The sequence below is a fragment of the Chrysemys picta genome, chromosome 8, assembly GCF_011386835.1.
Source record: "Chrysemys picta bellii isolate R12L10 chromosome 8, ASM1138683v2, whole genome shotgun sequence".
Taxonomy (NCBI): domain Eukaryota; kingdom Metazoa; phylum Chordata; order Testudines; family Emydidae; genus Chrysemys; species Chrysemys picta.
Window position 1 is genome coordinate 28502401 of NC_088798.1, and position 16480 is coordinate 28518880.

The 16480-nt window shown below is 39.6% G+C and overlaps 1 protein-coding gene across 3 annotated transcripts in view; it reads left to right on the top strand.

Annotated features, from left to right (window-relative positions):
* The window catches only part of PRKACB (protein kinase cAMP-activated catalytic subunit beta), a 118728-nt gene that overhangs the window by 61354 nt on the left and 40894 nt on the right, over positions 1 to 16480 (top strand). For all 3 annotated transcript variants that reach the window (XM_005294436.5, XM_005294435.5, XM_005294438.5), the window contains exon 2: positions 16159 to 16220. In XM_005294436.5, coding sequence (XP_005294493.1) covers positions 16159 to 16220 — 62 coding nt within the window. The remainder of the gene's footprint in view (positions 1 to 16158; positions 16221 to 16480) is intronic.

Sequence of the window (16480 nt, forward strand, 5' to 3'; positions counted from 1 at the left end):
GTGTGGGTGTATCATCAGTTTATGTAGTAGTGTGATATTTTCTGTCTTATTATCTGTTTCTTTCCTTATGGTTCCTAGCTTTTTTGACTGCCACCATACATGGAGCAGATGTTTTCAGAAAACTATCTGCAGTGACACTCAAGAAAGAGATCTTGGAAAAAGCTAATTTAGACCCCACCATTTTGTATGTATAGTTGGATTATGTTTTCCAATATGCATTTCTTTGCATTTATTAACATGGAATATCATCTCCCATTTTGTTGCCCAGGCACCCAGTATCATGAGATCCGTTTGTAACTTTTCGCAGTGCAGTTTGCCTCTTTTTCCAGATCATTTATGAATATGTTGAACAGCACAGGTCCCAAAACAGATTCTTGGGAGCCCAGGCAAATTACCTCTCTTCATTCCTGTCTTTTAACCAGTTACTGATCTGTGAGAAGACCTACCTTCCTTATTCATTACTGCTTACTTTGCTGAAGAGCCTTTGGTGAGGGACCTTGTCAAGGGCTTTCTGAAAGTCCAAGTATACTGTATCCACTGGATCACCCTTGTCCACGTTTCTTGATACCCACAAAGAATTCTAATAGATTGGGGGGGCATGATTTCCCTTTACAAAAGCCAAGTAGACTCTTCCCCAACATATCATGTTCATCTATGTGTCTGTAATTCTGTTCTTTTCTGTAGTGTTAAGCTGTAGTGTTAATTTGTCTGGTACTGAAATTTGGTTTACTGGCCTGTAATTGTCAGGATCGCCTATGGAGCCTTTTTTAAAAAAAAATGATGTTACATTAGCATACCACAGTTAAGTTTTGCAATTTCACATTTGAGTTCCTTCAGAACACTTGGATGAATACCATCTTGTCCTGATGACTTCTTAGTGTTTAGTTTATCAATTTGTTCCAAAACCTCCTCTATTGACACCTTAATCTAGGACAGTCCCTCAGATTTGTCACCTAAAACAAAACAAATCTCCCTCACATCCTCTGCAATGAAGACCAACACAAAGAATTCATTTAGCTACCCCTCAACAGCCTTGTCTGCTTTGAATGCTCCTGTTAGTTCTAAAAATCTTGCCCAGAATGTCCCTTCTGTGTGTTTTAACACTAACACACACACACACACACACACACACACCCCTTGTAGGCTGATGGGTAGCTCCTCCTCCTGTCTTTTCCCCCCACAATTTGATTTGTGACTTCACAAAGATTAGATTGATGGAGTCAGTTACATCAGCTTTGAATTTTGTGACTCAAGTAGGTTATTTTATTGCATTTTATCATAGATTTTGTTGGTTTTTTTGAAAAGTTTTGTTCATAGATTAGAATAAAAAGAGGCTGCATATTCTGTTTGTGGATGGATTCCACAAACCTACATCTCCAGATTTCTTTTGCATCAGGCATAGAGAGAGTCCCAAACCCATCAAAAGAATGGCCCACAGCCTTCACTAAGGCCATTTTCCCATCACTGCACTACACGAGCTGGAAGAACAATTTGGGGCCCAAACAGAGGTGGCAGCTAATCTCTCAAGCTCCTATCATACAAGTGCTACCACAACTATCTGGTTGGTGCAGATACTTCCTGTATTTGCATCACCTTTTCTTTTCCATGGCCCTTTCCTTCTGAAGGACTTGTCTTGCCTACAACATTTAGCTTGAGTTAGTATGTTTTAGTTGCTCCACTCCAGGTAACCTACTTGAATGTGTGGAGTTAAAATTGACCATATTCCGAAACAGCACTCAAACTACACAAAGTAATTGGACTAGCAGAACAGGGTGATTGGATTAGTAGATTATGAGGTAATGTAACTGGAACTGCTGCCTCACCACTGCATTACTAGTTCCAGCACTGACAGCACTCATGCTTCAACCCATACCCTCACAAGGCAGTTAGCTTGAGTTTAAGGTAGGGCTGTCAGACTATTAAAAAAATTAACCGTTATTAATCATAAGATTACAAAATTGTGATTAATTGCAGTTTTATCGCACTGTTAAACAATAAGAGTACCAATTTATTATAAATATTTGTGGATGTTTTTCTACGTTTTCAAATATATTGATTTCAATTACAACCCAGAATACAAGGTGTACAATGCTCACTTTATATTATTATTTTTTTTTTACAGATATTTGCACTGTAAAAAGATAAAATCTGTAAATCGAAGCATGAAGGGGCAAACAAATGTTTAGCATTTCTGGCACATAAATACCTTGAAACACCGGCTACAAGAGTGCCATGCGAATGCTTGTTCTCCCTTTCAGGTGACATTGTAAATAAGCAGGCAGCATTATCTCCCGTAAATGTAAACATACTTGTTTGTCTTAGTGATTGGCTGAAGAAGAAGTGGGACTGCGTGGACTTGTAGACACTAAAGTTTTACATTGTTTTGTTTCTGAATGCAGTTATATAAAAAAAATTCTACATTTGTAAGTTGCACTGTCACAATAAGGAGATTGCACTACAGTACTTGTATGAGATGAATTGAAAAATACTGTTTCTTTTGTTTCTCTTTTTTAATCAAACAGAAGGTGAGCCAAGGTGAGGGGCAAGGTCACATTGTATTTTCTCAGTTTTCTCTTGGTGAGATCCTGTGTGGAGAGAAGCAGAGGCCAGAAGAGCAGTGGGGAGGGTTTGAGGTGTGAGTTAAAGGTGGTGTAAAGACAGCTGAGATGGAGGACATGGGATTCAATTAAGTTGGAGAAAGTTGTTTAGCTGAGAAGATAGAAGAAGAGAAGGAGGAGAGAATGAATTTGTAGTATAAGGAGTCAGTCTGGTCATGGATTTTCACCAGAGACACTTTGCAGCATGAGAGGAGGTGCAAAAGACATAGGTTTTGGGGTGAACTTGGGCTGTGGGGTGGCAGGATGGACCTTGCTATGGGAGAGGGGGCAAAGAGTCAAGGGTGGAGAAGAATGAGGTGTGAAGAGAGCCAACAGCCAAATCAGTGGAAGAGAAGGCAAAGAAGAGAGGGCTGTGAGCAGATGAGAAATCACAAGAAGGCTGAATGACAGCGTGATGGACAGGGGGAACGTAGTAACAGAGAGATTGGAGGAGAGAGAGCAGTGCTTACCAAATCAAGTGAATGTCACTTTTCGTGAGTAGGACAGTTGAAACAGCATAACCTAGGCCCCTACCAAATGCACAGTCCATTTTGGTCAATTTGATTGTCATAGCATTTTAAAAATAATAAATTTCATTATTTTGGCTATTTAAATCTGAAATTTCCAGGTATTGTAATTGTAAGGATTCTGATCTGAAAAAGGAGTCATGGGGGGGGGCAGGTCGCAAGGTTATTGTAGGGGGAGTTGCAGTACTGCTCCCCTTCTGCACTGCTGCTGGTGGCAATGCTGCCTTCAGAGCTGGGCAGCTGGAGAGCGGAGCTGCTGGCCGGGCGCCCAGTTCTGAAGGCAGAGCTGCTGCCAGCAGCAGCGCGGAAGTAAGGATGGCATGGTATGGTATTACTAGCCTTACTTCTGCGCTGCTGCCTGCAGAGCTGGGCCCTCAATCAGCAACCTCCATTCTCTGGGCACCCAGCTCTGAAGGCAGCAGCGCAGAAGTAAGGGAGGCATAATATGGAGGCATAATATGAAAGCAGGGCACTGCTTCCAGAGCTGGGCACCCTGCCAACTACTGTTGCTCTCCAGCTGCCCAGCTCTGAAGACTGCTCAGAAGTAAGAGTCGCAATACTGCGACCACCCCCTCCCCCACCCCCCCAAATAACCTTGCAAACCCCACCTGCAACTCCCTTTTGGGTCAGGACTCCCCAGTTTGAGAAATGCTGGTCTCCTCTGTGAAATCATGGTAAAAGCACACAAAAGACTAGATTTCGGGGGGGGGGGGGGGGGGGACCAAATTTCACAGGTCTGTGACATGTTTTTCATGGCCGTGAATTTGGTAGGGCCCTAAGCATAACTTTTCTATTTCAAAACTTGTAAAACATTTTAAATTCAAGTTCCTATCTATTCTTTTTGGAAGATTGGACAGGCATTTGGCACCTTTACTGAGACTAAAAACCCCCAAAACTAGGCAAATGCTTATTCTGACAATTTCTCCTTCTCTGAGATGCTCCCGTATGGGGAAGGAACATACCAAATTTAACAGCCAGCTTGGGCTTTGATCAGGTTGGATAAACAGTTATTTCAATACTAAACAAAGGTTATTTAATAGAATTCCTGATTGTCCTTCATGCATCCAGGATAGTTGTTTATTTTGTGACCCTTTTCAGATAGAGAGCTCTGTTTCTGGAGGTTGCTGAGTACTTCATTGCCGTGAAGGGGTCAGTTCCAGGCAAGCCAGGTTTGAGAAACTTGGTGCACTTATGTGCTATTGGACATAAAATAGCTGAATCAAAACATACGTTGTAGGATTCAAGATGAACTCTCAAGTGCATGCTAGAAGCAGTCAGCTAAGGAGACTACACAGGTGTCAGAGTTCCCGGTCATCAGATACTGAAATTCACTGCACTTAGTCTGGAGTATGAGAGAGAAAATGGTTACATTAAACAAAGTTATTCTTGTTTTCTACAAAGAAGGGTACTTCTGTGGCATTCTTGTAAAGTCCAGGGCTTAATCAATCACTCATGCATCTTTTAAATATTCTCCATCAAAAGAGTTGTTTCCTCCAGCTTACAATTTTTACATGGGCTGGTTTGTTTTTATGAATACTTTGCCTTCACTTCCTTAAGGGTATGTCTATACGGGTATAGAAGTGCCACATCACGGCCACTGCTGGCCTGGGTCGATCTTGCGGGGCTCAGACTGCTGGGCTAAAAATTGCTGTCTAGACATTTGGGCTTGGGCTCCAGTCCAAGCTCTGGGACCCTCTACCCTCGCAGGGTCCCAGGGCTCTAGCTCTTGCCCAAGCCTGACTGTCTAGACAGCAGTTTTTCAGCCTAGAGCCCAAACCTCACAAGCCTGACTCAGGCTAGCCATGGGCTTTTTATCCCCATGTAGACATACCCTAAGAGTGTGGGGTAATTACTTGTAATGCTATTTAAAGCACAATACATAACTGTAGTTTCCTGTCTCCTATTATTCAGATTCTTTAGAGCAGTCTTCTACATTAGACACCATCTTATATCCCCTTGAGTCCCCAGCAGATAATTTGGATCTGTAAGAACTGGTTAACTCAATTCTTATTTATTTTTCACTTTCAAGATAATTTTTCTAGCAGCAGTTATTTCTAGCAGGATAGCATGTGAGCTTGCAGTTCTTTTCTGTTCAACTCATGCCTTTCCTCTTATCAGGACAGTCTCATACTATGGCTTTATGCTATTTCTCTCTCTAAAGTAGTTGCTCTATTATCAATACAGTATAATTAGCCTTATCTAGTTTCTGCCTACCCCTTTCTCACGTAGACGAAGACAAATTGTGGTGTGTACTCGATGTGCATAGAAATGTGAAAATTTGTTTATTTACACATGACTTCCTCCTTCAGGAAGTCAGAGTCCCTGTGCTATTTAAGGGCTATAAATGGACCGCTAATACTTCTCAGTTTGTTACTGTAGGCAACCATTTCCTTTAAAGATTAAAAGTACACTCCACGAGGGCTATTTCAGCATTTGGGCATGATGTAAATTGCAGAAACCCTACATAGAGATGCAGAGCTTCTATACTGATTTACCCTGGTAGCCTGACCAGACTTGTCCTGTTACCTTGAAATCACATATGAGAGTTTGTGTTTATCTGAGGCAGAGGTATCTATGGGCTGGGGGAGAGGGGTTTTCCAAGGAGCAACCCTAGAAACAAGCAAGTTCTAAAGCAAGCTCTGGCTGAAGTTTTTCTCTCTGTTTAAGTTAACAGTAAAATAAATCCCAAGAAGCGTGTAAATTTGGACTGTGTGCAGTGTACTGTGTTAGAAGTGGGATAAAAATGTCACCTGCTTTCAGGAAGTTAATCAGTGAGTGATGTACACAGATCAGCTACCTGTAGGTCTTTACACATGTTCTCTGATACAGTAACCTTAAATAATGGTCTCTGTGACAGCAGGCCAACAAGTCCTCCAAGCCATAGTTCTTTAATTTCTGTGTTTTCAAGAGACAGTCTAGCCCTTAGTACAGAGCCAGGAAGGTACAGTACTCTAGAAAAGAAAAAGATTGGGTTGCCCCACATCTTTTGGTATGGGAAATTTTGAGGGATGGATGGCTCAAATAAATAGAAATTTAATTTAATTTGTGTATACATTTTATCTGCTAAATGCTACTGTCTGTACTAGAAAACCTGATTGGCTTGTTGTGTATTCATATATATATCTGGGATAGGCAGGCAGTTTAAACAACCTCCACCCAAGAGAGATCACCTAGCCAAAAAAATAGCCACTGTTTCCAGGGCACCTCTACAAAATGTACCTGTATTGTAGAAACAAGTGCTTGAGATGTCAAGAGAATTGATATAAAGCTAGGTGGGAGAGTTGTGAAAACTCATGACAGTCATATTTCCCACAGGAAATCTTCAACTCTCAATATTCTGGGCTAGTTGCAACATTTTAGATATGAATGCCTCCTTTTTTTAGACCTAGGATTAAGTGACCAATATGATTTCTTTTAGATTTGACTTTTTAATCTTTGATAAAGTATATTCATCCTGTTTGAAGTATTAATGTTTTTAGTTTTAGATTCTTTGTAATGTTAGAACTGAAGAAAATAATCACTTTTTCATCTCTATTGTTCATTTGTAATATATTTAAATTTAGATTTTTTATTAAGGGTAGTGGTTGAAACATACTGAAGTGTACAACAGACTTCTCTTAAAGCAAAGCTGGTACAAGTCTTGGTTGTCTCTGTGGTCATATGAATTGATGTTGCATACACAGAAAAGTTCATTTCTTGAATTTAAGTCCAGGGTTTTACATTTCTTGAGTCAGGCCTGTTCGGTATTAGCTAATTTGTGTTTGGTTCTGCCTCCCTGGAAAGACCCAAAATCAGTTCCACATTGTATTGTACTGTTTCACTCCGTTAACATTAACATTTAACCTTTTCAGCATCACTGCCTCTTTCATTTTGAGGACCACTATTATATATTCTAAAGAGATTAGATTAATAATAAAGGGATAATGCTCAAAGATCACAATTGGAAGTATATTTGAGCTCACTACTCCTGCTAGGATGGAAGAATCAAAGAAAAAGCCAATTTGGCTGTAGAAGTAATAGTGGAATGGAGAAGAAAGTATAATTTACCCTTTCCTTTTTATGCAAGGATCTCCAAACATCCTCCATTTAAAATTCAGTAAAAGAGCTCTTCATTCCATGGTTGCTAAAGAAACAGCACCTACCCTGCTATTAGGTTTACAAGTCCGTCCAACTTGTCATACAAGACTCTATTGCAGTTCCGTACTCGAAAACTAGGGAGGTGAGCATTACACTTCTGCTTTGTTTGAACTGAATCTTAAAAAGAAATTGCTGCTTATAGCGTTAGGGCCATAACAGTTGAAAATAGTTGGGTTCTCTAATAAGAGTTCCTTTAACAACTATGTCACTGCCTGAGGCTCAAATACAGACTTGGTTACAGTATTGTCAAGACCAAGAGTTTAAACTCATGAATGAGACCATTTAAAGAAAAACAAATTGTCTGCCTTCTGATTTTGAGCCTTTAAGTGAAAGTTGTTTTCCTCAATTTATGTACATTTCAGCTTCAAATTCATTCCTAAATGTGTGGAGCATGCAAATTGAAGAGGTTCCAATTACCACTACCTACCCCTTTTTTATTCTCCTTTCCTCCTTACTTCATCACTGTATCCTGCCTCCCTCTCCTTCTCTGTTCCTCACATTTTTCCCTTACATTTTCTCCCTCTGCTCCTTACTCCCTACCTTAGCCCTCTGCCTCCATCTGAGGTTATTCAGAATGGTGTAATTAGATTAGTTAATATTGCTATCCCTTTACTATAGTTATATGCAGTGAAGTATTCTTGGCCCAGCCATTCTCTTGCTAATTTTTTTGTTTTGTATTTGTATTCCAGCACATGGGTATCTTGCAGACATTCCGTGTATGTGTTTGCTCTGACTAGTGAGGAAAGCTACACTGTTAATTATTGCAGAATTTTAAACAAATTCTGGCCCTTTATAGAGTATGTCTTCCCTGCAGAGTTAGCTCAGGCTCTAGCCTGAGTGGTTGTCCCTAACCCTTGTCCATCCACATAGAAAAGCCTCCATCATGAATTTGAGGGTGCTTTAAGCCTGGGCTAGCTGGCATAACTGAGGATATAGGCTTGAGCTTTGGTTTTGCTTCAGCCCAGGCTGGCAACCTGCCTACTTTTCAGTGAGAAGGCAGGCTAAGCAAGCCTGAGTTCTGTTAGTCCTCTAATCGTAACCTACAATTTTACCTGGGCTGTACTTGCTTCTGTACTTCCTCCCTTCTTCGCTGGAAGTTACCCACGCTGGCTAGCATTTTCATCCCAGATTTGCCTGCCCCATTTCTGCTGCATTTCTATAACATGTGAACAGAAATGCTATCCAAGAAATCCACCTCCCATGCTACCAGTTGGCCTGAACCTGACAGTAGCTTTTTGGTAAATCTGTGGTGTAATATCGATAAGATGCATAATTTTGGGAAATGTACCCCAAATGACACTTTTTTATGTTTAGTGGACAGGAAAGAAACAGGCAGAGAAGTCATTTGGGTGCCCTACAAAACACTTTGTGGTTTGAAGACTGAATTCCTTAATGACATTTTAATTAAAAGTTCTTGCTGCGAAATGCTATTTGCTTTCACCTTCAAAACTTCATTAGTAATACGTAACTCCAGTTGGAAGTTTATTTACTTTAAGTATTGTTCTCACATCACTGCCACAGCCTTAAGCACCATGCTAGACAGGAGAGAGAGCACAACCTGCAGATTAATACTTAAAGTGGCACAGTTTCATGGACTGCGAGAACCATGGGACTGGGAGAACCCAGCAAACTAGTTTTAATACAGCACTATTGTGGAGACATTTATGCAGGCCTGGCATGAGTAGGATTTGCATTAAGGCTGCTTCACCCGTGCTAGGCTAGCCTGGGTTAACTCTGCAGTGAAGATGTATCCATAGTTGTGAAGAGCTTAATTCAAAATGCTGAATTGATGCAGAGCTAGCTGTCTTTCTGAGACTATAGATAACCACAGAGCCCTGCTATTGCTTGTTGTTTTTTGAAGCAGCAACTGAATAAAATTAAAACAATACTGTGGCTAATTTCACTGCTGCTATTTCAAAATCTTGTGGGCAGCTCTGAAACTTACCAGAATTATGTCATTTTCAGTCTGCTGCTGCTTGGGGAAGCTGAGCACTAGAGCTTGGAAAATCTTAACTCTAGGAAAGGCAGAGACTGAAGTATTCCTGAGAGAGAGAGAGAGACCCCCCCCAAAAAAGGACTGGGGTACAGGAGCAATGGGGTGGGGAGAGAGAGAGATCAAAAACTACTTCTTCTGGCAGGCAAATCTGGGAATTAAGGAGGGCTTCAAATTTATGAGGCACCCAAAAGACCCAAGCTGATACAAAAGACAGAATTCACTAGCAAGGTTGTCAGGGAAGCATTCTTGTAAAACCCCAGCATCTTTTCCTAGCAGCCTGGAGTGAATGCTGTACTTCTTACCATGGTATTGTCTAAGGAGCTTGCCGGTGTGACCCCTGCATGTCTTTCATATCAATATATGAACAGTAGGTGTCTTGTACATTTTAATTTTCAAGATATGATTTAGGTCCTGTATTTAAATTGAACCAGTCACCATGGTGCTTGAGTGCTAAACCCACTAATTTAAGGAAGTCTATCATAATAGGACTAGGAAATCTCCGGGCTACATGGCTCAAAGAGCATGTTTTGTGGATTGCTCAGTCTAGTGTTCTACATGTACAGGTTTGCCTAAAACTCTGTTACTTTACTAACTTCAGAATGGCAGTATTTAAACAGAAGTTTTTCCGTTAGGAAACCACCATGTGTATATCACTTATTTCTAGCCACCCATGAAAATTTTGGAGACTTTCCAGAAAAGACCACCATGGAAGACCTTGACCAAAATTCTAGAAGCCACAGAGCTCTTTGCATGAGCTGACTAGCTTGCCCATACCATGCTCCAATCTCGCATTGGTTTTTATTTTTTACCAACTATCTTTCACATTGTCAAAACTCAGATATTTTGCTTTTGTTGAGGTTATCAGTTGAGTGAGGTCATTTGGTTTCTATTTGGAGAAGATGAATTGAAAAGCTAATTCATCTCCTGGGAAACATCCTAATACTTAGCACTTATGTCTGTTTTCATCTCCAAAGACTTTTACAGGGGTTAACAAATCCACACTTCAGCCACGTGCGTTTTCGAATTATTCCCATTTCATAGAGGGAAGACTCAGATAGCGAGGTTATGACTTGGTCAAGACCACAGAGTGAGTGGGTGTAAGAGGTGGACTTAGAAGATTGGAGAATTCTAGTCCTGTATTTAGACCATACCGATCTTTCAGTTGTTAGTGTACCATGTTTCACTCATAAAACATTCATATTTATCTGTATAAAGGGTAGCTCTAGGGCTATAAAATTAAGCAGTTGGTGTTTTTCACAGAATGAACGAAGTAAATATATTATTTTCTGAAACAAGATTAGCCTATGCATTCTCTGTATGTATTTGTATATTGTGTCAGTAGTTGGAGAGTAGAGATTTCATAGAATATTTCATTTTATGACACTGATTATCTTTGCAGATTTTAAATGATTATATCACAGTCCCTGGAATTGAAATTAAATTGTGTGTTGATAAAGGGCATGCTAAATGCCAAGCAGAAACTGGCATTTAGCACAGCAGATGCGGTGTTTGTAGTAGTGCTCAGTGTTTAGTTTTGATCAGTTTAATTTTTGCTTTCTTTCCATGCATCCTATCCATAGATTTCCCTCCCCCACACCACCCCCAAATTTCTGGCTTGTTGGCTCGTGGGGGTGGGTGGATTGTACTTGAGAAAAACAAATACATATCTCTCAGTGTTCATGTGGGGGAGGCAGGGGAAGAAAGGCAGAATAATTCAAATTGTCATCGTTCAGTACTAGCTGTACCTGTTACCCCCTATGTAGTGTCTGAGTGCACCCCCAATGTGTGAGACCTCGTGCCTTCATCTCTGTGAGTGGAATCCCCACGATTCTCCCACTCTTACACCAGGTCCTAGGATGCAGTACCCTGTGTATTGATCATGCTTACTCCAGCAGACCTGACCTGACTTGGCTCAGGCTTTGCAGTTTTTCCCTTCAGGAGCTTGTGACCAGCAGTGAATACAGTGACCTAAATTGTCTCCTTAAAACAGAATATTGTTTAATCTTAACAGGAGGAAAAAAACATAGCACAAGAGAAAAAGGATTTAAAAAAAAAACCTCCAAAAGGTCTGCACATGTTTGTCTTACACAGCATCTTAGGTAGGTCTAGCTTACCTCAGACACTTAACCTCTGGGGGGCCTGGGTCTCAGTCTGTTCCTGTTAAGTGTCTCTGACAATTCCCACACCCCAAGAGAGAGCGTGTCCTTTTAAATTTAGTCGTTCATTGTTCTCTCTTCCCAAGCGTTTGTTAGCCCTGATAGTCCAAAACCATTTAGGTGAATTCTGCAGTTGGTCAAGCACGAGCATCAAAATGAATATCATTGTCTACGAAGTGTTGGAAAAGTGTATTTTAGGATCTAACTCCCCAACTTCCTGAATGCATTTCCTGACAATCCTGCTATTGAATTAACTCTGTATATGCATATAGTAATCAAACAGAACATATCATATTCATAAATTATTACAGTGCAGCTGAAAATCGGTCACACACAGACCTTAAATTAGGTTCACTCATGCAAATCAGTGTTTTGAAGGAGTTTGTTGCTCTATTGTCCGATACTGGGACTGAAATTTTTTTTGTGAATTATTTTGGTGATATTGCCTTCTATTTCTGTGCTAGCCGACACCCACTGTACCGCTCACATAAACAGTCTTTAGAACAAGGTAAAAGGCAGGAAAAAAATCATACGCTTTAAGGTCAGAAAGGGACCATCATGATCGTCATGTGACCTCCTGCACATTGCAGGACACAGAACCTTGCCTATAGACCCATAACCTCTGGCTGAGTTACTGAAGTCCTCAAATCAAGATTTAAAGACTTCAAGTTACAGAGAATCCACCATTAATACTAGTTTAAACCTGCAAGTGACCCTGTGCTGCAGAGGAAAGCGAACCTCCCTTCCCCCGTGCCCCACTTCCAGCAGATTATAGTAGTTGTAATCCAACATAATGCAGTACATCTAGTTTTTATTTATTATTATTTATTTGTTATATCATTGGGTTGGGACTGACTAACTTAAAGAAAAACACACGATCTCCTCAGAAATCTCGTAAACAGCTTATTTCTATGACTTTTCACTTTCACTTTTTAATGCAACCTTCTCTTCCTAGATAAGAGCATTTAGCTGTGTGAGTTGTGTTGTCTTTTTGTGTGTTTTGCTTTAGTACCTTCTACTCAAACATTCTGTGATATGGCATGATCCATTTTCTCTATGTGGGGGAAGATTGGTTCTTTCTGGAGTCTATTCTTGGGGGATTAGGGGAGCAAGTTAGAATTAATTTGTTTTCTCTGTGTTTGTTGTGGAAATGCATAAAACTTTTTTTTCTTTCTTTCCTCTCTTGATCATCTCATCTGTGTGGGTAATGTTCCTGCAAACCCTTGGTGAACGTATAGAGACCTTTGGTATGCTCATTCTTTCATTAGAGCCCAAAGTCACAGACTGTTATAAAAACAATGAAGAATAAAAAACCAAACAAGTCCAATCATAACATTGAAAAATGGCTAAAATGTGCACTTGAGGGAAACTTGGAAGTTGTCATTTGATAAATCTATCACTTTACATGGTCTGGTCACAGTTTGGCACTCCAAAAAGTGATTTTTGTATGATATTTTCCTGCTACTGGCCACTGGTATCAACTCATTAACATGAATGTTGCTTATGTATTTAAAAAAACAATACCTACAAAATTTAAATGCAGGTGTTGGTGTTCTGAGACCAGGATTAAAATGTTCAAAAGTGCCTGACTCCCGTTTTCCAAAGTTTCTTTGATATTTAAGTGGTTAAGTCACACTGACAATCATTTGAGTTTTACTGGGGCTTAGGAGTCTTGGTAGGGCTGGAAAATGGGACCTAGGCTATGTCTACACTAGAAGTGCTTTACCAGTGTAGGAATATCAGTATACTAGGCTGACAAAACTCTACTAGTATAGATGCAGCAATACTCATAAAGATGCGCTCTTCACCAGTCTAGTAAAACCAACTTCCATGAGCTAAACAAGCTATATTGGTAAAAGCACAGCTTTGCTGGTATAGCTACGTTTACAGTGGGGGCTTTTGTGAGCATGTCGGTCAGGGATCACCTCTCTTCTCGCCCCTGACCAATATAGAAGTCTGTAGGGTAGATATAGTCTGAGGCTCCTAAGTCACTAAGGTGCTTTTGAAAATTTTACCTCCAGATGTTTTTATGGTAAGGGCTTTTTTTTTTTTTCCCAGTTAATTATAACATACTATATGTAACATTGTAACATACTGTAAACATGAAGTATGTTATAATATGCATATTTAAAGGATATATAAGTGGGATCCAGAAACTTTTGTTTAAAGAAGCTATTTTTAACGTTGCCTCTGAAGAGAGCAGACCAAAAGCGACATAGGATAAGGTAGAGGATTTATATGGAAGAAGAACTCCCGTGGCCTCTTGGAGTTCTAGGGTTGAACAGCATTTTTTCCTGATGTTTCAGGCAACTTGAATATCTCTCCAGAATGCTATATATTTTTTAATATTTAGCAGGTTTTATTCTATAATTAGAATAGAGTAGAAAGGGATGATTACTTGTAAAATGCTCTAGTTCATAAAGTATCTGTGAAATTAAATATGGAAGAATTAAAAAAAATATATATATATTACACTATACAGACAATGACAGATGCCCTGGGGATGTTTAGTGAGGCCAAAAATGTCAATGAAAGAATATGATTCAGTGAGGAATAACAAAACATATAACATTTTGTTAATTTTTTGGGTCTGCTCTGCAGTAGAGGGATGAAATGCTTTATGTAATAATGCTACATACGCCATAAGTTTTGATGTTCTTCCATCTACTCCAAAAAAACCCAAAATAAAACAAAACCTGAACTGTTTTGTTTTTTTCTTATCTTTATTAACATGAAATATTTTTTCAGGTTACTTGAAACTTGGTCAAAAAGTGACTGCCCTATTCTTCTTTCCCTACTGGTTCAAAGACAATCAGGTGTGAAATCAGATGTTCATAGTTCCTCTTGTAGTAAGGAGGAGTTTCATGCCAGGGGAAGCCCTATTCATTACTCTCCTTAAATGAGATTAGGTGAAAGAGTTTTGTCATCATGTTTACATAATTTTAGTTTACACTAATGTGTAATTAGACAATACCGGACATAGAAACAACCTATCTAAATACATACCAAACAAGCTGAACTTAAAATATACATCCAGGTGACTTTAAATCTTGTTAAAATATGTAGAATCTGTTTGCCCCACACAAGGTTGTGCCTAGGTTTACATGGCCTTCCTGAGTAATAAAGTTGGGCAACACGGCTTTAAACGTTGCTCATGTCTTTAAGGCTTGGTCTACACTAAACCCCCAAATCGAACTAAGGTACACAACTTCAGCTACGTGAATAACGTAGCTGAAGTCGACGTACCTTAGTTCGAACTTACCGCCGTCCAGACCCGGCAGGCAGGCTCCCCCGTCGACTCCGCGTACTCCTCGCGGCGAGCAGGATTACCGGAGTCGACGGGGAGCACTTCTGAGTTCGATTTATCGCGTCCAGACTAGACGCGATACATGGAACCCAGAAGTTCGATTGCCTGCCGCCGAACCAGCGCGGTAAGTATAGACAAGCCCTAAGACTGCATCTGCTCTGAGGATTTTCTGAATTTCCCCCTGCACTGATGCATCTTCCCCTGTGCCAGCAGTGCAGACCAGCCACTGGCATTTTTATCCTAGTGTTGTCTGACTTCAGATCTAGGTGGCATGGTGGTAAAAATACCAGTGGCTAGTCTGCTTTAGGGATCCTACCATTTGCTAGAACCGCTGGAGCTGCACCAATACTAGAGCAATGGTAGGGGATTTAAAAAAATATTCTGTATAGATGAGGCATATATATTCTTTGAGTAAGCAAACAATAGGAACATCCTGACTCATCACATGATTGTTTTTAGCCAATCATAAAACAGTATTTTCTTTTTTAGCAGCAGAAAAGAAAATATGTTAAAATATGTTTCTGTATACCACTCAGAAAACACTTGATTATGTTGAATTGTAGCAAAACTCACCAATACAGAAAACCTACCACTGCTAATCTCGTGTTATGTGGAGTGACCCCAAGAAAACAAAATAAACATGAGTTATTAATGGTGATTCTTTGAATGTTTCAGAATAACAATAAAAACTGAAAAAGCCCCTGTTTTTCATTGCATCTATAAAATATCCTACACTGATTTGGCTGATAAAGACGTAGGATTAAAATATCTGAAAAGTGATCTTGGATTACAATATGCTAGTGCACATTTTAAACAGTCGTCCAGAATTGTACAGTTGCTACATTGCTTTAATTTCAAATGGGAAATTAATACCTTAAAAGTTTATTCTCTGACTGTGGGCATCTCTAATGTGCAGTGTAGTAGCCCTGTGTTTTGTCTTTGCTTGCGATAATGCTGTACAATTTTTACTTCTGCTTGCAATCGGTCTTTAAATAAAGGTGATGGGGGGAAAAAAGGCAATGAGAATTATTTTGTTCTCCAATTATTGAAAGTATAACTTTGCCTTAGATGAATGTGGATTATTTGCAAAGTGCAGGTTTTTTCCAATCAATTTGAGAATGCTTAACATCACCTTAAAGACTGCTTGCATGTACAGTATTGTGGGTCATTAGATTTAAAGTAGATTAAGTAATTTATATAGAAATATGTAGTATTCCAAGAGAGTTAGGGGTCTACTGGAGGTACTGTAGAAATTTTAGAGATGCTGGTGCTTGCTTTGTGTTTAGTAAAAGCAATTAATCTATTTAGTGTACAAGAACTGAAGAGGAGTTTATCATGTACTTTTATTTAAAGAAACCATACTTAATAGATACATGTTTCAAACAGCTGCATTACATGTTTAGTGAATTGAACTTGAGAACATTTTTTGTATTTTCAGTGAAAGAGTTCCTAGCCAAAGCGAAAGAAGATTTCTTAAGAAAATGGGAAAGCCCCCCTCAGGTAAGGAACTATGATTTAAAATACAAATGCATTGCATGACTCTGACTAGTAGCTTTTATGGAAATGAGTTCTGTATCCAGTACTCAGATACTACTGTGGTGGGAGCTACAGAAAATTGAAGATACTTTCAATACAAAAACTGTTGAGGGAGTGTCCAAGCAAAGAATTTAACCGCATTATTTGTAATTGCAGTTGAGATCAGCAAAAATGCTTCGGTTGTTGGTTTCAGAAGCTTGGGAAAGAGCATTTTTAGTGATAGG